General features: G+C 40.9%; 1 protein-coding gene across 1 annotated transcript; it reads right to left on the reverse strand.

Annotated features, from left to right (window-relative positions):
* Positions 1-37: 37 nt before the first annotated feature.
* Positions 38-24,741, reverse strand: TBPL2 (TATA-box binding protein like 2). The gene is made up of 7 exons (XM_005561326.5): positions 24,617-24,741; positions 21,277-21,737; positions 20,552-20,639; positions 18,595-18,686; positions 13,790-13,957; positions 10,041-10,135; positions 38-288 (listed from the first exon to the last, which is right to left on the reverse strand). Exons 1-7 carry the CDS (start codon positions 24,668-24,670, stop codon positions 212-214), a joined length of 1,035 nt encoding a protein of 344 aa, XP_005561383.2. The 5' UTR covers positions 24,671-24,741; the 3' UTR covers positions 38-211.

Genomic DNA, 24,741 nt, shown 5'->3' on the forward strand with positions numbered 1-24,741 from the left:
GTTTACTTGCTCAGTTTTTAAAATAACACAGGAGTCATTTTGAATACAAATTTTTCTTCGTTTCTTAGACAGGTTTACTTACACAGAATCACCCTTTAATAAGTAATGTACTTGGAACATCTACAATTAAAGGTAGAATAATCCAGCTGTTTCTGTGCTGGGCTTATGGACATATTCAGACCAGAATAATGTGAGATGTTGAATGATATGCTCAGGCTTTTTTAAAACCTTTTAGAATAGGATAGATGTTTTCAAATGCTTCATAGATCTCAGAGCGTTCTTTGGCACCTATAAAGAAATCCAGGTTTACATAATTTTTAATATAAAAAATACCAAAATTTAAACACTAAAATTTCATTGTATTGTCTCCAATTACTTTTAATATGACATCTCTTTAGCTTTACCTGAGAAATGGCATTTATTTCAGGTAAATAATTTGGCAACTACAGCCATATTTCCACAAGACACAAACCTTAGAGCAGAGTTTTCTAGAACTTCTCTGTGGCTGTCATCTTTGCTCACACAGTGCTCAGTGTGAAATGTGGAATGTTATCTCTACGTGTGCCATGAATATGGCCTCAGAGTAATTTCATCAGCACCTGCGGGCACTTAGCTACCAGCAAAAGGGACTTCCTTTGACCCACCTCCTCTCTAGTTAACATCTTGATTCCCTAATATTGACTAACAGATTGAGACAAATGAGCTTTAAATTTGTTTTACATTTTAGTTTTAAATTTAAAAAAGTTTTAAATTTTAAGTTTAAAAGGGTTTTAAATTTTAAGTTTAAAAGGGTTTTAAATTTTAGTGCATGGGAAGGATTAGAGGGGAAAATTGTACTACTGTCACTTGTAAAGTCTTGGGTTTCAAGAAATTGTAAATCATAACTGCTTTAGGAATTACAGGGATAAAAACATGAATCAGACAGTCTCCACTCTTGAGAAATATTAGTCAGTCCCTACTCATCTCTCACCACCACCAACTAACCACCACCACTACCTCCACCTTCCAAATTATGCAGGCACGTTGTGCTAAGGGTTGTGGACTGATACTACTTATGTTTATATGGAGCTTCAGCTAATCAGGACACTAATCAGCTAATCTGATATTTTGTGGGCTGGAGGCAAGGAAGGAAGAAAGGAGGATAATGAAAGGACTAACAACTGTTAGCATGAAGAGAAAGGGAAAATAGCTTTAGTTGATAAAGACTCTTAAGAACTATAAAGTACATTGCTGATAGGAACATGAAATGGATCAGCTACTGTGGAAAATAGTTCAGTGATTCTTTAAGTCAAATAATTACTACATGACCCAACAATTTCATGCCTTGGTAAATACTCCCCAAATTGAAAACAGGTACTCAAAAAAATATGCACTTTCATTGCAGCACCATTCACAATTGTCAAAAGGTGGAAACAGCTTAAATGCCCATCAATGGATGGATAACAATTTATAGTGTAGGTGGGGCGTGGTGGCGCACACCTGTAATCCCATATCTTTGGGAGGCCCAGGCAGGTGGATCACCTGAGGTCAGGAGTTCAAGACCAGCCTGACCAAGATGGTGAAACCCTGTCTCTACTAAAAATACAAAAGAAAATTAGGCGTGGTGGCAGGCGTCTGTAATCCTAGCTATTTGGGAGGCTGAGGCAGGAGAATTGCTTGAACTTGGGAGGCAGGGGTTGCAGTGAGCAGAGTTCATGCCATTACACTCCAGCCTGGGTGACAAAGCCAGACTCTGTCTCAAAATGAAACAAAAATGTATAGTGTATATATATAATAGAATATTACTCAGCCATAAAAAGAAATGAAGTACACATGCTACAACATACAGAATGTTTCTTAGGCTCATCTAAGTGAAAAGCCAGACACAAAAAGACACATAAGATTCTATGTATAAGAAATATCCAGGGAGAGGGGAACGAGGGGAACGGTTTAATGATATCAGGTTTTATTTTGGAGCAATGGAAATGTTTTAGAACTAGGTAGAGCTGGTCATATATTCACAATACACAACCAGCTACTAAATGCCACTGAACTGTTCGCTTTAAAATGGTTAAATTTGTTATGTGCATTCACCTTAAAGATTAAATAATCAGGGATGAAGTCCTTATAAGCTTAATTTTTTTAGAAGTAAGGGCAGGCAGGCCGGGCGCGGTGGCTCACGCCTGTAATCCCAGCACTTTGGAAGGCCGAGACAGGCGGATCACGAGGTCAGGAGATCGAGACCATCCTGGCTAACACGGTGAAACTCCGTCTCTACTAAAAAATACAAAAAAACTAGCTGGGCGAGGTGGCGGGCCGCCTGTAGTCCCAGCTACTCGGGAGGCTGAGGCAGGAGAATGGCATAAACCCGGGAGGCGGAGCTTGCAGTGAGCCAAGATCCGGCCATTGCACTCCAGCCTGGGCGATAGAGCGAGACTCCCGTCTCAAAAAAAAAAAAAAAAAAAAGTAAGGGCAGGCCTGGTGGCTTACACCTGTAATCCCAGCACTTTGGGAGGCCAAAGTGGGAGGATCCCTTGAGCCCAGGAGTTTGAGACCAGCCCGGGTAACATAGGGAGACCCTGTCTCTATAAAAATAAAAAAGGAAAAAATAAAAAGAGAAAAAATAAAGAGAAGAAAAGGTAAGTTATTTATTCATTGCCAAAAAGTTTACTATCTGTAGGTCTTCACCTTCAAAGATTTCGGGTGGGGAAGAGAGTGAGTTACCGACACACATAAGAGCAACTGGACCTTTGGGGCAGAAAAAGTCACAAGTTTCAGCAGATTTTTAGTTCCAGCACTAAAATTTTGGTTTCTACAAAACCAGTCTCTTTAGAAACTAAACAGTGAGTTGGTGAAGAAGCAAGAACCTCTGCCTCTGGTTTGATGGACTTCTTGGGCTTCTAGCTACATTCATCTTGAAAAACCTTGTTAGCAGACAGTGAAGCATAATAGGTACCGCAAACACACACATGCCCCTCTCCCAGAATCCCCAAAACCAAGGTTCTTCTTTCACATTTAATTGAGGAACAGTGTCCAGGTCCAGTATTTTGGGATAGCCATGAACTTCACTTTTTTCCCATAACACTTTTATACTAAAAAATCATAACTAGGAGGTGGTATAGCTCAGGGGTAGAGCATCAGACTGCAGACCAAAAATCATAACTAAGAGTATTGCCTTCAAGCACAAGGAGTATACCATCTGGAGGCCCCTCAGGAGCACCCTTTCCCAAGAGGAAATGGACATTTGAGGGATCATCATAGAGAAATGATTTTAGACATAAGAGGACTTTAGGGAAATTAGTACAATTTCTTCATTTCATAGAGGCATAAGAAACAGATGCCACCTGAACCATACAGCAGCAGCTGTGGGAAAAGAGCTCGCATATCCAGTGTTCCTTCCTTTACACCAAAAGTCAACAAATCAACATTGCCAGTATTTGTAACCAGGTGTTACAATGAGGGAATTTGGTCAATTTAATCAAACATTTCCTCACTAAAATATTGTCACCAAAAGTTTAAGGGAACCTAAATTGCCTCCATAGTCCTATTAATAATCAATCAATAATTGAAACCCCCAATTTGTAGTACCAGGCTCCAATTAGATGACCCTTGCCTTTTTTTAAAAAAAAAAAAAAAAAAAAAAGAGTCTCACTGGGTCACCCCGGCTGGAGTGCTGTGGCGCCATCTCAGCTCACTGCAATCTCTGCCTCCTGGGTTTGGGTTCAAGTGATTCTCCTGCCTCAGCCTCCCAAGTAGCTGGGATTACAGGCACGCACCACCATGCCTGGCTAATTTTTTGTATTTTTAGTAGAGACAGGGTCTCGCTATGTTGCCCAGGTTGGTCTCAAACTCTTGGACTCAAGTGATCTGCCTACCTTGGCCTCCCAAAGTGCTGGGATATGACCCTTGCTTTTTAAGCAAAACTTACCATTCCTTTTCTTTGGGCTGTAATGACTGGGGAATAAATACCATTCCTAACCTTGGTGAGTAAGGTGAAAATTGTGTGGCCTGGTGCACTAGAGAAAGGATTGGCTTTGAGATCAAACAATATGGGCTTAAGTGCCAGCTCTACCACTAACTAGCTTTAAAATAACAGGAAAATAAAGTACTTAACCACTTTCAGTTTTCTTGTAAAATAAGGACAATAAACCTTCTTATAGAGTTGTGATAAAGAGTGTGTGAGCTAAGGTTTGTAGAAAGGGGCATTTTATAAAATCTAAGCCATTTTATTGCCCTAGAGGAATATACTTCTGGATTAGGGACTGGCAAGGCTAGTCCAAGTACACATGGCTTATCATTTCATTCTGATAAGCCAGCAACATGTAGTTTCTTTATGTCTGTCTCCTTCAGAAGGGCTGGATTCCTGCCAGATGGGGAGTATGTTAGATTCACCTTTGTCCTCAGCCCCCAGCACATTACAAGTACTTGGTAGGCACCCAAAATTTATTAAATATCTGTAATTTGTCGATAAGGTTTGTAAGTTCATCCCTACCCCTTAGTCAGCTCCAAATGTCAACCTCCAATACTATGTGGATTTTCCAGTTCTGTTCTTACATCAAGTCATAACTGCACATCTTATTTTCCCAAGTTATGCCACATCCGTGTGTATATAAGTCAAAGTCTTACAGGTTTGTAAAAATAGCATTGCACTGCTCAAGTTATTCATTTTATGACATATACCAACTTGCTATTAGTTGGGGGTTACTGTTAACAATTGGCAGGGACATCCTGTCGTGTCTCTGGCCCACTCACTAATAAGTCTTGGCATTTTTCTGCTGCCCTCTGATCTACTCATTTCCGAGAAGCACGGATGTTGAGCTGATTGAGGGTGACCCTCAGCAACAATGGCCCAACTTAGTTCTTTTTGCTAGAGGAAAATAAGTAAATAAGCATTTTCCTGAAGCCTCTTTGTCTTCATATTCCTATCATCAGGGCAAGGCATCACAGCAAAATTCCAGTCTTTGTCAATGATAGAGAAAAAACCAGGAGAGTGGGTTTTCACTAAGATGATAGCTCGACAGTGCCAGGCACTGGTTTTCTGCTTCCTTACAATGCTTAGGAGATAGATTCTGTGGTCACCTGCATTTTGCATGTATGGAAACCAAGTTGGAGAACTTAAACTCACCAAGGCCATACAGTCAATAAATGGCAGATCATGATTAAAACTGGACAACTCTCCAGGCCATCCTTTTAGCCACCACACCTGCTGACCCTCACTGCTAAGAGAATCTTAATCATTCTTTCAGCTGACAAGGAGAATTAAGAAGTTGCCCAAGAGACCACACAGGTGTTATTGTAGACTTGTAAATTGCTGTGGGACAGGGTGAGCCCAGTGGGCTCTGGAGCCAGGCTGCTCATATGCCTGTTGCCCTGTGGCACACACAGCTGCTTGACACTGTTAAGTGTACTAAGCCTTTCCATTTTACAGGTGAGGAAACTGAGGTGTAAAGTACAACTCACAGTTAACTAGACCCCACGTGAAAGTCCTTATGTAGCAGTGTCTGTCATATGAGTGCCTAATATGTTAGCTCTGATGATTATGCCTGATCTTAGAAGTGGAAGTTGACATATTTGCTGTTTGTTGTACATTATTCCTGCAGAACCTAGCTATGCTATTAATTTTACTGTGGTTTGAGAAAAAAACATGGGTCCTAAATGTCACACCAGCCACAGAAAACGAACACAGATCCAGGAGAACAGTGTAAGCTGGGCCCAGGTCCTGTTGCTTTCTGTTCAGGACCATGACAGTAGGACAGCAGGGCCTCTCTGTTTTCAGCTTACTTGACGATAATTAGGACTTTCAGAAGTAACCTTGAACATGGTGGCTGTAGCTTTGGCAACTCAGGGGAATAAGACCATTTTATATGGATAAATTATTTTCAAAGGCCTGCAAATGGCATGATACAAGGGTTTCAAATTGCCACCCATCTGTACTATGGGCATTGGCATTCTACAGTTCCTACCTAGGCAAGAGCTGGAATTATTTTCTACAGTCAGACTCAAAGTTCATTTGTAATTGCAACACATTACCATTTTCTAGGCAAGTTATTTACCATTACTGAGCTACTGCTTTCAGAACATCTCTATAGAGTACCCAGTTGTGCCATGCTGCACTAGGCCACACATGAGCCTCCTCAAACTTCAGTTTAGGGAGAAGTCTGAAAGGAGACCACTTTGGAACCTTTCCTGAGGTGTTTCTCTGAGATTAGGCCCTTAAGGTGTTAAGATTTTTTTTTTTTTTTTTTGGAGACAAACTCTTGCTCTGTCACCCAGGCTAGAGTGCAACCTCCACCTCCCAGGGTCAAACGATTCTCCTGCCTCAGCCTCCTGAGTAGCTGGAATTACAGGCATGCGCCACAATGCCTGGCTAATTTTTGTATTTTTATTAGAGACAGAGTCTCGCCATGTTGGCCAGGCTGGTCTCGAACCCAGCCTCCCAAAGTGCTGGGATTACAGGCGTGAGCATGGTGCCTAGCCAGGCCCTTGAGTTTTTAATCCATTTGCAGGTGAAAAGAGTCTAGAGACACAGGATTAAGGAATAAGGAACATGGCCGGGCGCGGTGGCTCAAGCCTGTAATCCCAGCACTTTGGGAGGCCGAGGCGGGTGGATCACGAGGTCAGGAGATCGAGACCATCCTGGCTAACATGGTGAAACCCCGTCTCTACTAAAAAAATACAAAAAACTAGCCGGGCGTGGTGGCAGGTGCCTGTAGTCCCAGCTACTCGGAGGCTGAGGCGGGAGAATGGCGAACCCGGGAGGTGGAGCTTGCAGTGAGCCGAGATCGGGCCACTGCACTCTAGCCTGGGCCACACAGCGAGACTCCGTCTCAAAAAAAAAAAAAAAAAAGGAATAAGGAACATTTGTCTCTAAGGTTGAGGCAAAAATCACCTAAACCATGCAGCTTTGGCAAAATAGTTTAAGATGGTATAGCATAAACAGGTAAAACACCAACAGATAATTATTTATCATTTCAGTAGTAAGTCATGAATTAACTTTTACTTCACAATATAAGCAGAATTTGGATTTCAGTTAATATATTTAATCCCCTCCTCCAGAAGAGTCATGATCCACATCTTGCAAGAATGAAGAAATTTAAATTTTCCTATTCTGTATACTTAGAAATTTTAAGGGAAGTGTACTGTATAGTCTTTAGTATTTAGTAACAATCCTTTACTTCTGTGATTTGAAACTTCTGGCAAATGTGTCCATGAAAGCTTTTTAAAAGAGATTTGGGGTAAGTGGGAAATCTGATGTGAATTAAGAGCATTTAAAGAAATCTATAATAGGAACTTTGCCTGTACTTGGCAAATTTTCACTTTTAATAAGATTTATTTGTAATGATACATGGCATTTATGAAAGTTTCCTTCCAAAGGACTTGAAAGTGTGTTTCCTTAAGTGGGGTATGTATTTGCCTCTGATATCTATACTATTCAATTTTATTGGCAGGCTTTTCTCACTTCCTCTAGGACATATAGAGGTAAACTTTATGTCAGTCACTAGAGGGTCTTAATTACTCCAGACTCTAAATTAGTGGCATCTGAGGAATTGTAGTTTTGCTGCATTCAAAAGGCTCTTGGATTCCAAACAAGCTTTCCCCACTTTATTTTTAATTTTTAATTAAATAATTTTTTTTTTTTTTTTTTTTAGATGAAGTCTTGCTCTGTCACCCAGGCTGGAGTGCAGTGGTGCGATCTTGGCTTACTGCAACCTCTGCCTCCCGGGTTCAAGTGATTCTCCTGCCTCAGCCTCCCAAGTAGCTGGGGTCACAGGTGCCTGCCGCCATGCCCAGCTAATTTTTGTATTTTTAGTGGAGATGGGGTTTCATGATGTTGGCGAGGCTGGCGTGAATTCCTGGCCTCATGTGATCTGCTTGCCTCAACTTCCCAAAGTGCTGGGATTACAGGCATGAGCCACTATACCCAGCAACTTTCCCCTCTTTGAAGACACATTAATTATTTCTTAGAGAAAAGCAACTACAAAACTCAGAGTTACACTTAAAATAGACATGTCATTCTGCTGGATGCTGAGTTATGACTTAATCAACTTTTCTGAATTCAGGTAATATAAAAGTCTCAATTTTTTTAGATGAGGCAAGATTTTATAAAATTCTAATTTGGAGGAATATATATTTAAGAGAAGCTAAGAAATATAAAAATTAAAGTAATGAGGGGAAATTGGCCCTATTAGACATACCATGAGTATTAAAGCTACAATAAGATCAAGGCAATGGGATTATAATGGGATAATCCTAGAGCAAAGGCAGAGCCGAAGAACAACTGCATATGTAAAATAAAGGTCAAAAGGAGTCATCCAAAATTAATGAGAAGAATATGTAGTGTTAAGTTGGTTGGCTAGCTATTTGGGACTGGGGCATGGAGATCAGTTTGGCTCAGGCCACATAAACTTGACATTGATTATGGTAGAGGAGAGTAAAATGTATAAAAAGACAAAACTAGACAAACTAGCAACTTTCTGTAGGCTGGGTGCAGTGGCTTATACCTGTAGTCCCAGCACTTTGGGAGGCCGAGGCAGGCAGATCACTTGGGGCCAACAGTTCGAGACCAGCTTGGCCAACATGGCAAAATCCCATCTCTACTAAAAATACAAAACATTAGCCGGGCATGGTGGCACAGGCCTGTAGTCTCAGCTACTCGGGGGGCTAAGGCAGGAGAATCGCTTGAACCCAGGAGGTGGAGGTTGCAGTGAGTCAAGATCACGCCACTGTAGTCCAGCCTAGGCAACAGAGTGAGACTCTGTCTGAAAAATGAAAACATATATATAGGTTGCTATATATATATATAGCATTCTGTAGAATGACATAGAAAGGAGTCTCAACCATTCCCTCAAGTAGTTTTAAAAAGTGCTGTTTATGTAAAAATTATTAAAAATAAGCCAACTGGAAAAGTAACAAATATAGCAAAGAGTAATTTATCTTTAATAGTATTATAGTAAACTCATAAATCCTGAGAATATGAATACAAACTAAGTAGACCAAAGGATAAGTTATGTACATATTATTTACAAGAGAAAAAATGCTATTTATTGGATATGTTGAAAAGTGGTCGATTTCTGTCTCTGATTACCAGTGGGGTTAAAGCAGTGAGATAATCTTGACGTATACAGTTAAAGTTTTCTTTGGTACCATTTTGTTTGGAATGCTGCTGAGTATTTGGTAAAAGATATTTAGATACATTGCATGTAAGACCATGTGATACAGAACTATGTCGTATATCCCTTTAAAACAATTGGGCGATTTGTTCTAAGAACAAAATGGACATAGCCTTAAATGAAAGTCCCATTTCTGAGTGTCCACACTAATAACATAATTGTCTACAGGTAAAAACAGCCAAATATCTGCCCTTCATAAGTACCAAACAAAGAAGGAACATTTACCTAGCTAACAATGGGACAGTACATTTGATTCAACAACATGTTAGAACGGGTTCAGGAAAGGTAGGTCTGCTGGCTACAGCCATCCTGCTGCCTGATTTTGTTAGCCTATGAGCTACGAATGGTTTATTATCTTTTTCAGCAGTTGGGGGAAAAAATGTTGCATGACACACACAAATTATGTGATATGAAATTCACAATTCAGAGCCCATTCCTTTATATAATGTAACATTCAGAGCTGCTTTCACACTACAATGGCAGTGCTCAGTAATTGTGACAGACCCTGTGGCCTACAAAGCCTAAAATATTTAGTACTTGGCCCATTCCAGAAAAGAGTTTGTTGACCCCTGTGTTAGGACCTTGTGTGGCCATTAAAAGCCTTTATGAAGAGTTTGTAACAGTAAGCTTAAGCCATATATGTTATCACGGATAATTTTTTTTTTAAACTCAGGATGTAAAGATGAAATACTTATAAAATGACATAAAAACATGAAAAAATTATTGTTTTCTGTATTGGGACCTATGTTATTCCTTTCTTATTTTTCATTCCAGGTATTCTGTATTAACAAGAATTACTTTGCCATGGTGAACAAAGGTATTTAAAAGAATAAGCAAAGCACATGCATAGCAATTACATTTTATGAGTCAGAAAATAATCTTGGTACTTACCTGTCAACACAACTTTTCCAGATACAAAGATAAGCAACACAATTCGTGGTTTTACCATTCTATAAATAAGACCAGGAAACAGTTCAGGCTCGTAACTGTTAAGATGTAAAAGGAAAATGTTAAAAATAGCACGATTCAGCTCCTTTTCCATAACATGTAAGGCCCAGTATATTAAAGTGCATATTAAAGCAGTTGTAAATAAGTTAACTATTTTATCAAAAACCTTTTAACTATCTTGATGAAAAGAGTCTTGAGTGTCCTAGGTAATATCTTATGGAAGTTAGGAACATAATTAATTTTTGGTCATAACACTTTTTCAAGTGCAAGCCATCCTGGATGGTTATTAAAAATCAAGGTAACTTAGGGCATCTGAATTAGTGTATTTAAGATCTTGTTGGTTAAACATCCTCTATCTTTTCAAAAAAGTCTGTTAATAAGAATGCATAATCATGTTTTTCTGGATTTCCAAATTCTCCAGTCATAAACACATTTTGTATGCTTTTATAAACTGCTGAAGTTAACATTTCAGCAGATAGAACCTAAAGATATTTCTAGGCTACTGCTCTTTGTATTTGAAGAGGTGCTATATAAATAAAGAAAATCCAATTATCCCAAGTTTTTAAAATTCAGGATTTGTTGCCATAAATAGTAACTCATATTTACTAGTAAATGTAAGCTGGCTTCTCCGTGGAGCAAAGATGATAGCACTTAAGAGCTGCTTCTCCACACTCCAGCCTGGAGAGGAGGGCAGATTCCTAGAAAAGCTCGAGGAACCTACCAAAAATAAGTCAGGAGGGTGAGAGGAGGTGAATAAAACTATTCTCAAAGCAGTGGCCAATGAACAAGAAATATAAGAACAAAAGACATCCAAGCAATGGAACACTAGCATCTTTGCACTTAAAGGGTGAATCCAGACTGCATGGAAAAGCTCCATTCAGTTCAGCAATGAACAAACCCCAAAACAAGAGCAGATGTGGAATCTCTTACTGGCTCCAGAAAGGCCATCTTGAAGTGAGGCTTGCCCATCTCAAGTATAGGAGGTCACTGTGGGTGGAACTGTCTTCCTGGAACATCACTCTGTCTTACTGCAGGGAGCCCGTCAAGACTTTCTCCCACTAACCACTTCCCGACATGGGGGAGACCATGATACTAGAGGGAGCCCTGAAAACCCCTCCAGGACTATGAGATCCAGGCCAAGAAAATGAAGGCTGCAGACACAAAAGGAAGATTTCCATTTGATCTTCCAGCTGAATTTTAAGACTTAGAAAAAACAAAAATTTTGCTATGTAAATGATATTGAACTGCGTTTGGCTTTTAGAACCATGGTTTTAAGATTACTAGTATAATGAGCTCCCAATTAGGAACATACTTCATTCCAAAAGAAGGCTGAGGCAGAGAGAGTGGTTTTAGTTAGGGATGAAGAACATTTCACAAAGATTCAGAATATTGAACACCTGCCAATTTCTTGGCCAACCCAACTTTGACCCATCCTTCAAGTCTCACTTTAAATGTTACTTCCCCAAGAAGGTCTTCCTTGATCTCTACCCACCCCCGATTACATTAAAGACCCTGCTTTATAGTCTCATAGTCCCCAAAGGGCCTTACTTTCACAGTCATCATGTTTCATTACTGTCATTGACTTGTCCATCTTTTCTTTTAGACAGTGATCTCTATGTGGGCAAGGGACTATAGCTATATCGCTTGCCATTATCACCCTAGCATCTGCTACTTGGTAGTCACCTACATCTTATTCATCATTTACTTGTCCATCTTTTCTTTTCTTTTAGACAGTGATCTCTATGTGGGCAAGGGACTATAGCTATATTGCTTGCCATTATCATCCTAGCATCTGCTACATGGTAGTCACCTAGATCTTATTCATATAGCAAGTATTTATCATCAGGATACCTTTGAAATGAAAATTAAAGAGGGGGCTGGGTGCGGTGCTCATGCCTGTAATCTTAGCACTTTGGGAAGTCAAGGTGGGTGGATTGCCTGAGGTCAGGAGTTCGCGACCAGCCTGGCCAACATGATAAAACCTCATCTCTACTAAAAATACAAAAATTAGCCGAATGTGGTGGTGGGCACCTATAATACCAGCTACTCCGGAGGCTGAGGTAGGAGAATCATTTGAACCCCGGTGGGGTGGAGGTTGCAGTGTGCTGAAATCATGCCACTTCACTCCAGCCTGGGCAAAAGAGCGAAACTGCATCTCAAAAAAAAAAAAAAAAAAAAAAGGAAAAATTCTCATTGACAACTGTGGAAATGATTATGACATAGAAAGACTGCCAGAGAAAGTGCCCGGTAACAAAAGGAGATACTTGTATTATTAAATATTGACATACAAATTTGCAGAACCTGTGGAACTGAATGACCTTAGGGGTTTAACACATGGCAAATTTGGCCTGATAATTACAACTGATTATGTGCCATGGTTCCCCACAGAGCTACAGACAATTAGGGAGGCCTCATGTTAAAAATTCAAACCTGCTAAGAGGTGTTTTTTTGTTCTTTTTTTTGAGACGGAGTCTCACTCTGTCACCCAGGCTGGAGTGCAGTGGCGCGATCTCGGCTCACTGTAAGCTCCGCCTCCCGGGTTTACGCCATTCTCCTGCCTCAGCCTCCCGAGTAGCTGGGACTACAGGCGCCCGCCACCGCGCCCGGCTCGTTTTTTGTCTTTTTTTAGTAGAGACGGGGTTTCACCATGTTAGTCAGGATGGTCTCGATCTTCTGACCTCGTGATCCGCCTGTCTCGGCCTCCCCAAGTGCTGGGATTACAGGCTTGAGCCACTGCGCCCGGCCCCTATCTACTCTGCTAACAGGATAGTCACATTCGATGGCCGAGAGGGTAAGATGTTGGAATGAAAGAAGTTCAGTTCCAGCTTGGCCAAGAGAATTTAAGAGCATCTGTGATTCTAACCGAGGTCAAGTGCCCTAGCCCAGGTGTATATCTTGGTCAGTCGAGGGATTTGGTGTCGATGAGTTACCCTCCGTCCTTGCTCTCTGAGGGCCTGGGCTGGATGGGAGAGCCACCAAAACAGCTGGGGGCAGGGGAGGAGCACTAGCTGTTGAGACGGGAAGTTTGAAGTCAGGAAGGCTAGAGATATTCTCTAGGGAGAGGAATATACTACAGACAATGTTGTGATGGGGGCTGCAGCTACACACACACACTCAAATAGGGGAAAGCTAGTTAGGATTGCTTTCATAGACTGTGCTACCGCCATTCTTTTTTCATCTTCTCTCCAATCCATTCTCCCCTCACCAGCTGTCAGCCCCTTCCTACTGCCCTAGTCCTTTTCACATGCCTTATCTTGCCAGTGCCATTGCCAAGCTACATGTGTGCTTATTTTCTACGTGTGTGCTTATAATCTGTAGATCAGTGGGTCGCAACATGTGGGCCTCTGACCAGCAGCACTGGCATCACCTTTGAGCTTTTTAGAAGCACAAATTCTAGCAAAATCTCTTATGAAGAAGCCCAGTCAGAGATGTGTGCTTTAATAAGCTAAGTGATTGCTAAGCAATTTAAACTTAAATTTAAGTTTAAGAACCATGATTTCAAAAGACTAGGCACATGTGGTAACCTATGAGGACTCAGGCATACATAGCATCTTAATCTTTTCACTATTGTGCCCCCCGCCTTTTTTTTTTTTTTAATCACAGTTTCTCTAAAAGATACATTATATAAGCAACCCATAATGTAACTTAAATATCTTGGTAAATTCAAAGTTCAAGCTATATAACCATCATACCTACTGAACTGCTGATGGGTTAACACCAAACCTTCCAGCCTGATGGGAAATCTCACATCACAGCTTCCAACCATGTTCTGAATTTTAAAATCGAGGAATCTGGCAGGGAACCCAAGCTTCTGCACCACACGAGCATATTTTCTCGCTGCAAGTCGAGACTGCTCTTCACTGGGGAGGGGCAAATATGTTTAAAGATGTCTTAATCACTACATCCTCTAAACTACTGGTGTTGTATTGGGTTGTTACCGTTTGTACCATGTTCATCTTTCAACGTATACTATGAAGCTGTAGGCTTTGTGAGGAGGACTTACTTCCCATACTTTGGTCCCTAGCACCTTATAAAAGATCTTGTACAGTTGTACAGCTATTGAACACAATCAAATTTTTGTCTTCAATTTGTCACCTTTCATATATGAGGTACTTTTACTTTTACTTGGGTGCTATTTGCTAAAACTATTCCAAGGATTCGCAAAGTGTGTCCCCAGACCAGCAGCTTCACCAACGTGTTAGAAATGCAAAGTCCCAGGTCCCACCTCAGACATGCAGAAACTCTGGGGGTGGGGCCCAGCAATCCGTCTTTTAACAAGCCCTCTAGGTAACTGTGCTGCTCACTACAGTTTGGGAACCATTTATCCAGCCTCAAAGTGTGTCCCATTTAGAAGAGAACAATGGCTGGGCGCAGTGGCTCACGCCTGTAATCTCAATACTTTGGGAGGCCGAGGTGGGCGGATCACCTGAGGTCAGGAGTTTGAGACCAGCCTGGCCAACATGATGAAACCCTGTCTCTACTAAAAATACAAAAAAATTAGCTGGACGTGGTGGCAGGCACCTGTAATCCCAGCTACTCAGGAGGCTGAGGCAGGAGAATCACGTGAACTTGTGAGGCAGAGGTTGTAGTGAGCTGAGATCGCGCCATTGCACTCCTGCCTGGGCAACAAGAGTGAAACTCCCTCTCAAAAAAAAAAAAAAAAAAAGGGAACAACAAGAAAAATAAGGACACGTGCATACCAAAGAAAAAAAAATCCCATATAAGGAGGTAAGATATGTGCTGATTGAGTGGCACAGACAAGATATCAGTTCTTGAGTCTTTACTGGACACATTGTCCAAAACAACCACATGAAAATACCTCAAAACCCGCCTTGTTTTGCTTGGCTTTCTCGCCCAATCTTCAATTCAATTCATACTCAACACAAGAAAGACAGGAATTTGTCCTACTCTGTGGCTGTGTCCTTTAAATGTCTGTCCTGCTGCACCCCTAAATTCATAGCAGAGCCTGTGGGGTCCTCAGAGGTGAGGCTTCATTTCTCCTTAGGTATTTTTCAACTGTTACAAAACAAAACTAGGTAGCAACACCTGGTGGGTGAATCAGGTGAATTCCACCCCCATGGGTTTGGCCCTATTTTTAGGCCGTAAATCAGAAACACCTGAAAGAAAAGCCAGTTTGAACTTGTTTGCCTGGACCAAAGCAAGCGTTTGATTCTCTTATCCAGATCCTTCACCAACACTGCCCCCTCTTGGGTATTCATCACTTCATATATGTGTCACCTCATTTAATGTTGATAATGTTGATTCTCCTCACCCACCTTTTTTTTTTTTTTTTTTTTTTTTTTTTTTTTTTTTAAGAGACTGGGTTTTTGCTCTGTTACCCAGGCTGCAGTGCAGTGGCACGATCATAGCTCACTGCAGTCTTGAACTTCTGGGCTCAAGTGATCCTCCTGCCTCAGCCTCCTAAGTAGCCTGCAGGGGCATGCACCACCACACCTGCCTAACTTTTTATAGAGACAGGGTCTTGCTGTCTTGCTCAGGCTGGGCTCAAACTCCAGGGCTCAAGTGACCCTCCCCACCTCAGCCTCCCAAAGTACTGAGGTTACAGGTGTGAGCCACTGCACATGGCCCTCTGTTGATCTGGTATCTAGTCACTAGATTGACTACTGCTGCACAGCACTGCCCTTGGCTCTCTTCATCCACTTCTCACTCCTGAGATGTCCTTAGCAAGGCCATGTCCCCAGGTTAGCAGTGAAATAAACTGTTTCCATTTTGAACTACATTTTGCCTAACTGATCTATTACATTTCCCATAATGTAAATAAGTTCAAATTTCAAGTTTGCAGTGTCCTGTAGTTTCTTGGGATATCAGCTGTGATATTCTAAGGACACAGAAGTTTCTATTGAAACCACTAATAGTTGAAAGTCTGCATACATGTTCATTGTACAAACATTAGAAAGTAGTTTAAAAATCTTAAAATCTCACCCATAGCAGTGTTAACTACCTAAATTTGATCTTCTGTACTTTTCCTATGCAAACACAGGTATCTCTCCTACTCTTGCTATTACAACTAAAGAGAATAGGTTTGGATAAAATGCGGAGATAATACTGGCACCTCTTATTAACCAAATTCTCACAACTCACTATCCAAAACTTGAAAATCAAATGTATTTGGATAACAAGTATCTCTTATTATCTGAACTCATTATCCAAACTTTCACAATCAGATTTTAGGAACCAAATAAATTCAGATGAGAAAAGACACCCATGAATGTGTGTAATATGTGTAACATGAGCATATTTTACAATGAAAGTTGGATAACAAACACCATTTAGTTTCTTACTTCTCCCTCTGCAATCCAACTTAATACAATGTGACCATCCTTTCAGCTCAGTATGTGTGCGTATATGGCTAATATAATTTTACTTTATGACTTCAAATTGAAAGCCTATTATTAATTAGGTTTTCCCTGTTTTAATGCTGAAATGAACATTGTTACAGACATCTTGCACAACTGTCCAATAATCACTTTAAAATGGGGATTCCTGGGATCAACATAAGAGAAAGTCCAGAAATGTACTCAGACACATGTGAAGAACTTAATATGTAAAAACAGGTAGGGGGAAATGTGGCAACAATGGATTCTTCAGTAAATGTATCTGAGTACTGAATGATCATTTGGGAAAAATAGTTATCTTACACTGAAATAAAATTCTAGATCTGCTCTGTCCAATTAATATAAATTAAATTCAGTCCCTCAGTTATATTAGCTGTATTTCAAGCACTCAATAGCCACACATGACTAGTGGCTACATCATTGCATTAAACAGTGCAGATATAGAACATTTCCATCTAGAGAAAGCTCTAGGTGAATCAAAATACCAGCTATCCTTTTCCTATCACAAAGCAGGACCTGAAAAAGACCAGAAAGATATATGAAAGTCAATATTTGTATAATATTGCACACAAATGCCTTAAGGGCAAAGCCAAATGTAGAAAACAAAGAAAAAAATGGGATAAAATGAGTATACCCTTCAAAATTTGTGTTTTTTTTTTTTTTTTTTTTTTTAAAAAACCCACCATAGGCCAGATGTAGTAGCTCATGTCGCCTATAATCCCAGCACTTTGGGATACTTGAGCCCAGGAATTCGAGACCAGCCTGGGCAATATGGTGAAACCTCCATCTCTAAAAATAAATTAGCCAGGCCTGGTGGTGCATGCCTGTGGTCCCAGCTTCTGGAGAGGCCAAGCTGGAAGGATGGCTTCAACCTGGGTGGTGGAGGTTGCAGTGAGCCCAGATCATGCCACTGCACTCCATCTTGGACAACAGATTGAGACCCTGTCTCAGAAAAACAAACAAACAAGCAAACAAACAAAAAAACCCACCATAAAACACCATAAACAGTAATCTAAGAAAAAATATTTGCAGTATAAAGTGGTGAAAATAGTTAAACACAAAAACAAAAGATAAATCTCTCCATAGATAATTGAGCAAACAGCAATTTCTGTGCTGCTAAAAAGTTATTTAATCTCACTAGTAAATCAAAGAAATGTAAAACAACATAACTTTTTGCCAATCAATTTAGCAAATATGAAAAGAATATCGACACCCAGTGTTCATAGGATAAAATGAACACTTAGTACATTTCTAGAGCTAGAAATTGGCACAACCTTTCAGGAGGACAGTTTGTTTCTCATCTTTTAACACCTACAGGGGAGAACAGGCTCTCCCACTACAGAGTCATGGTGAAAGAATACCCATCAACGCAGAGCTTCCTCTGGGTGAGATCCAGGAGAGATGAGATTTTTAAGGGATGCCTCCTGAGCTAATGCAAGCTAATGGTCAAGGAATGTCTAATTTAGCTCCTTTACAAAGTTCTATCCATTTATCTGCAGTGAGGAAAATCCACAGTAACTACTTGCCTAGGCTTATAACACACTTTATCATTACTGTAACTTTAAAAAAATTACCTTAGAAACAAGTGGTAACAGTTAAGTCCCCTCGGTTTAATAGGGGAAACTGTAAAATGGGGCTATATCAGTATTTTATTATTATTATTTTTAATAGAGACAGGGTCTTGCTCTGTAACTCAGACTGGAGTGCAGTGATATGATTATAGCTCATTGCGGCCTCAAAATCCTGGGTTCAAGTGATCCTCCCACCTCAGCTTCCCAAGAAGCTAGGACTCCAGGCATGCACCACCACATCCAGCTATTTTTAGCTTTCTTTTCTTTTCTTAAACAGAGATGGAGTCTCACTATGTTGCCTAGGCTGGTCTCAAACTCCTGGGCTCAAGCAATCCTCCTGCTTAGGCCTCCCAAAGTGCTGGGATTACAGATGTGAGCCACCATGCCTGGCCCAAGTCAGTATTATAAGACTGTTTTTAACCCAAAATGAGGTATTTCATTGAATAAAGTCTTCAGCAAAGAAGGGCATTTTGCTCCTACTATGTGCTTTAGCACATTAATTCTATGCTTCCTTGTTTCACATACTAAAAACTGTTTCTCTGGAAAGGGTGGAGGGATGATTCCTCTTACCTTTTGGCTCCCGTGCAAACCATCTTCCCAGAGCTAAATATAAGGGCTGTTGTCCTGGGCTCTCGGATCCTCATTATGACAGCAGCAAACCTCTATACCCAGAAACCAAAAGAGAATTAGCCTCTGCTAGGAGATAACATTATCCCAATTGAAAAGCTGAGCTGCATACGAAAATCTCAAAGAAACAGATTGGATGGGAAAACTAAATGTCTGGGTCTTTTCTCCCTACATTAAGGTTAACAAAAATAATGATGATTCTAAAATGTACTTATTAACAGGTAAAAATAATATCAGTAACTGTTAAATTTGAATGCCTGTTATGCTTCAGTTCCTGTTTATCCTCATGATAGGATGAACCTGTGTTCATTATCACTCTCATTTAGTGCTCAGGGAAAACAAGGAGCTATTTAACCTCCGATGTTACACAGGAAATGGTAAAGTTAAGATTCAAAACCCAAACCGATCAGATTCCCTACTTTTTACTTTGATACACTTCTTTTCTTTTGAAGAATCTTTGGGAAAAAAAATAAGAAGTATGTTAAAGGCTCACCAAGACTTTACAATGTACAGAAAAGCAACCAAAATGCAGAAGAGTCTATATGACAGCCATGCTAAAGATGAATGACAGAAAGTTGATGTCAAGTTCTTGCCTCTTATAGTTCTCAAAGTGTCATCCAAGACCAGTAGCATCAGCAAGCCCTGGAGGTGAGGCTGACACACATTAAGATAGGGAACCTCTGGCCTGCCACATTGACATGTCATCAAATGGCCTGCTCCTACACAGTCTCTTCACCCCAACTCCTCTCCCCAATTAAGCTAGGAAGGGAAGTGGGGTGGGTACTAGCTTAAGGGCCAAGTCAGAATTTCTTTGGGTGTCAAGCACAAGTTCAGAGAGATCCTATACACTTCATCCCCAGTCCCGCCTATTCCTACCCCTACCACTCATCCAAAATGAGGGGTGTGCTGAGGATGGTGGAAAATAAAAGTTGCCTAAAATGCTGATTGCTCAATAATGTGATCACAGCTGCAGCTGTGAGGATCTTAGCTCATCTTTGTGTCTGTCCTCACCATTGTCAGCTGTATGAAATATCAAAAGGAAAGCTTGATCGTGTTCGGGTAATGTGCAGGTAACATTTAAATTCAGATGTCAGCAACAATACTACCACAACAGCGAAAACAAATAATACATAAATAGTTGATGCCTGCAAGGTCTCTGGCTTCCTACGAATGTGACCTTTTTTTTCATCTAATTTCGTAAATCCTCCACCACCTAAGCCAGTAAACTTTTTGCCAGTAGGAAGCAGGTCTTACTTGTCTTTGTATTCCTAAGTACAGAGCCTGGCAAATCGTTAAAAGTTGACAGGATGGACAAATCCAATTACCCTAGGTAAACAAGCCATTGAAAACAGGATGCCTGGCCTTTGCAGGATACAAGAAAGAACAGATTTTATTAAACTTTGAGGAGGGGGGAAAAAAAAATCCCTGAATCTTACATTAGTAAATAGGAGCTTGAACTTTATACATAGACTATCTTTGCTACTCTGGTTATATCTCTAATAAGTTGCCACTCTCTAAGTCCAATTTTGCAATAGGGGCAAGAATCCATTTAGCCTGCTCAAATAAGAGGAATTGTAAATGGAAAGATAAATAAGTGTCAGGTAGCTGAGACAACATTTAGCAAAAATTATTTCCAGAAATATGATGGAATATAAGAAAGTTAGCATCCCAATAGTCAGGTGGAAAATTACTGCTCAATTACTGCTTTATTCAGCATAAAGAATGAGACTATTTTTTATAACTCAAAACAGAGTGAGATATTAACCTTGAGTTGCCAAAAGCTTTTTCAGTAACAATTTTTTAAAGAAAAAACAGAGGAATTAGTCAATATCATGATCATATTAAGAAAAGTAAATCTAAAGAGAAGCTAATTATTGAAAGGAATACTGAGAAATCTTACCTTTGGGTTATATTCTGCATTTTTTGCGTGCAAAGCTATTTTCTTCAGATCCAACTTACAGGCCAGGTTTACAGTGGAAACTATATTCCTGAAGAAATAAGTTAGTTTAGAAAATTATATCAGATATAAAGAGTAAAAAAAAAAAATGCAAAACAACTTATTTTCTCATTTCTTAGGTTATACCTTAGCAATTTCCTAGGGGGAGAATTATTCCAAATGTGAAATACATGACAACACGATTCCTAGTAAAGTGTAAAATCCCAAAGTGAAGTGCTAAAAGAGCCTTTCCTAAAATTTCATGACTAGCTGCTAAAATTAAGTTTTAGATCTTTTTTCAAAACAATGCCTCAAAATAGAAATTTTAATTCTGAATCAATTTGCAAATCAAACTAAATTTTACGTCTTTATATCCTTGGTGTTTATCCAACCCTACCCACAATTATCAGCAACTTCAGTGCTTTAGTATAAACAATACAATCCTTCAAGAATGAGTCTATTAATCTTTAAGTCCCCTCCACCCACCATAGAAGATCAAGAATTAGTGCTTCGCCTTAAAGATAATCAAACTGTCTAAAGCAACAATCCATTTAGAACTGATAAAACAAAGAATTATGAAATCTGAAATTCTCTTCCCTACATTATTATCCTGAAATTAGTTGTCATCACATTTAGGAATATAAAATGTGTACCCAATCTGCTCAATTAAAACAAAAATAAAAACTTACTGTAGTTGAGGTACAATTCCACAACATTCTGAAACAGGGGTCATTGGTGTCATGGGAGTTATGGGTGCCAGAGACAAGGAGTCGGAGTTTGGTTTCTCAGGAGAGGGCTGGACTGAGTCAGTATCACCAGGGTGCAGCTGTGAATGGGAATTTGACAAACTACTGCTGTTTAAGCCCAGCCCAATGTCCTGTTCGCTTGGTGATGGCAACCTACTTTGTGGACTTTGGCTTTCAGAATTTTCTTCAGTTTCATGTCTGCTGCTAATGACAGGTTGGTCTTTATTTTCTTGGGTAACTTCATCTGGTAGGAAGCTAAGATCCACAGATGAGAAATCACCTGATGTTTCTTTGACTTCAGGGTTCGAATTAAACGCAGTATCCGGATTGGATGCATTCAATATGTACATACCGTAAGGTACAACTGGGTTGAACAGGGGAGACCTGGGTGGGGCAAGGTCATCCTAGGCAGTTCCCAAAACAGACAGACAAAAACACAACAGACAGAACAGCATGTTACACAAAAGGGATGTCACTTTGGCAGGCAGGCAATGTATTCAGTGTTAGAGGCAGTTCAAGATTGCTTGTATTCGTGCACTGCTTCTTTCTAGAAAATGCCGTTAAGATTCTATTACAGGCCAGGTGTGGTAGCTCATGCCTATAATCCCTGCACTTTGGAAGGCTGAGGCAGGAGGATGGCTGGAGGCTAGGAGTTTTGAGACTAGACTGGCCCACGTCTCTACTAAAAATGCAAAAATTAGCAGAGCGTGGTAGTGTACACCTGTAATCCCAGCTACTGGGGAGGCTGAGGCATGAGAATCTCTTGAACCCGGGAGGCAGAGGTTGCAGTAAGTCGAGATCATGCCCCTGCACTCCAGTCTGGATAAGAGCAAGACTCCAACTAAAAAAAGATTCTATTACGGTTACAGCACACTTAATGGAAACAGGAAAGAATATTTTAAAATGCAGAAAAAGCATTCTTCATAGACTATCTTTGCTACTCTGGTTAGATCTCTAATAAGTTGCCACTCTCTAAGTCCAATTTTGCAATAGAGGCAGTTTAGCAACCATGCTCTAAATTGTTGTATACTTTGAGGAGAACAGATATACTGTACTATTTAAGTTAATTATAAACTTTAGTTGACTTAACTTTGAAATAATTTTGAGTTTTGAATTTAAATAAATGAAGTTTAAGATATAGTTGAATGCTAATCAAGATTCACTAAAGACCCATGGTTATTCCTTCTGAGGCAAAGGTGTAATAAGAATTCTTGTAATGTTCTAGTTACAAGAATTTACACTAGGAAAAAAGTTATTGAAACTTAAATGGCAAGAATAGTGTAAATCAATGTATTTTCAGTCCAGGGAAGGCTGCTCAACTACCATTATCCGGCAACGGAGAGAATGACGTGTGCACCTGAGGAAAACAACTAATGTAAAATTCATGGACTTTATTACGGGAAAAATATCGATTACCTTTATAAATGCATACCACCTGCTTCACCCAAGTTAAAGGCCTGAACTCCAGATTTTGAGCACTGCTTGCAAGAGAAACTCAAAACGATCTTATTTCTTTTCTGACCACTAAAGGGTCAGGAACGCACCGTGTTGCATCTTCTCCGTTTCAATGCTACCTCCGCTAATGTACGTCTGACTAGAGCCTATTGGAGTGTTCTGTTACAAGTCCAGCAGGTGGCAGGGGTGACTAATTGTTTGAAGAAAGCCCTTAGAAGAAAAAAAATCAAGCTAGTCTCTTGAAATAAGACTTTTTAACCTCTGTTTCATTTTGAATACATGATAGGCTCTCATCTTTCCCCACCCTCAACCCACAGAGTGGCCTTAAGTGAGGTGGGGACAATGGGCCCCGATTCCACTGCAGGGTTTCCTTGGCCTCACCTGTCCCGGATGGAAAGGGTCTCCTAGGGCAATTTACGCTAAAGCACCAAAGCTGCAACAGCGTCTCCCTTCCCCTTCCCCATCAAGGCATCTTATTAGGGAACAAAGCTAAATGTACACAAGAATGTAAGGCAATGGCGGGGAGTTGAAGGGGGATGTTTTACAGTAATGGACACTTGACGGGCTCCCTGTAGGGTCTGCCTGTAGGGACACTCCTCAGAGCATGTCTGTGTAGCATGTTCACTGCATCCTTGGCCTCAGGATCTTTAGTCATTTTTTGTTAAACTGTATCCACTTATCTTTCTCAGAACCTTTCCTGCCTGGGCTCTTTGCTGTGTTAAATTCTAGGGAAAGTCAGCATTTCTACCTCAGTGCTGACCACTGTCTTTATAAAAAATTCTCCTAGCAAAGAAAAAAAAATTGCTCTCTTGCTTTTTGGTTTTTTTTTTTTTTTTTTGAGACGGAGTCTCACTGTCACCTAGGCTGGAGTGCAGTGGCGCCATCTCGGCTCACTGCAACCTCTGCCTCCTGGATGCAAGCAATTCTCCTGCCTAAGCCTCCCGAGTAGCTGGGGCTACAGGCTCCTGCCACCACGCCCAGCTAATTTTTGTATTTTTAGTAGAGGCGAGGTTTCGCCACATTGGCCAGGCTGGTCTTGAACTCCTGACCTCAAATGATCCACGTGCCTCAGCCTCCCAAAGTGCTGGGATTACAGGCGTGAGCCACCTCACCCTGCCCGATGCTAAGGATTTTTAAAAGTCTTAAGAGTAATTAACTAAAAGAAGCCACAGGTGTTTCTAGTTGATATTTGGCAAACCCTGCTACCACCAACTCCACCAGAGACTTGAATTCTCGAGGGAGGCCTAGTACTGGCATCTGTGCTGCAGGGTACAAGGGATCTCTGTTTCCCCTGTCAAAGCAGAAACCCTTGGGAACCTGAAGTCGCTACAACTAGCACGACGCGCTCTCTGTGCGTGTCCTTTAGAACCGGGCGTGGGGCCAGGAGCGGTGGCTCACGCCTGAAATCCCAGCACTTCGGGAGGCCAAGGTGGGTGGATGACTTGAGGTCAAGAGTTCAAGCCAGTCTGGGGAGCTGAGATCGCGCCACTGCACTCCAGCCTGGGCGAGACTCCATCTCAGAAAAAATCAATCAATCAATCAATCAATCAATCAATCAAAAACCAAAACAACCCGGGATAGCCCGTGTAATCTGGTGACTGAGTGAACGGTTCTGGATTCGCGCTAGATGAAGTTCGAGCTCTGTTTGGCAACCTTGGTCAAATTATTTCACTTTTCGAAGCTTCTAACCTTCCACGGAAAGACGTGGGAAACCAAGCCCGCCTCTTAGGGTCGCTATGAGTTTTTAGAGGAACGAAGGAAAGCCCTTGGCACACAGGACCGGGCGGGACTTGGGTCCTGACTCTGGCACAGTGGCCGGCAGCCTTACCTGAGCGGCGCACTGGTCCAGGTAGAGCTCCAGGTAGGTTTCCTGCTGCTCCATGGACAGTAATCCCACTGTTGGGGGCGGGGGCGGGTAAGGGGGTAAGCACCCAGCGAGCAGCCTCAGATCCC

The sequence above is a fragment of the Macaca fascicularis genome, chromosome 7 (assembly GCF_037993035.2).
Source record: "Macaca fascicularis isolate 582-1 chromosome 7, T2T-MFA8v1.1".
Lineage (NCBI taxonomy): Eukaryota > Metazoa > Chordata > Mammalia > Primates > Cercopithecidae > Macaca > Macaca fascicularis.

Excerpts from the sequence above, each read along its gene's own strand:
- TBPL2 (XM_005561326.5), bottom strand. The coding sequence starts at position 24,670 with ATGGAGCAGCAGGAAACCTACCTGGAGCTCTACCTGGACCAGTGCGCC. Across the intron at positions 18,687-20,551 it reads ATGCAGAATATAACCCAAAG|AGGTTTGCTGCTGTCATAAT; the intron begins GTAAGATTTCTC and ends TTCTGGGTATAG. Across the intron at positions 10,136-13,789 it reads ACCCATCAGCAGTTCAGTAG|TTACGAGCCTGAACTGTTTC; the intron begins GTATGATGGTTA and ends ACATCTTAACAG.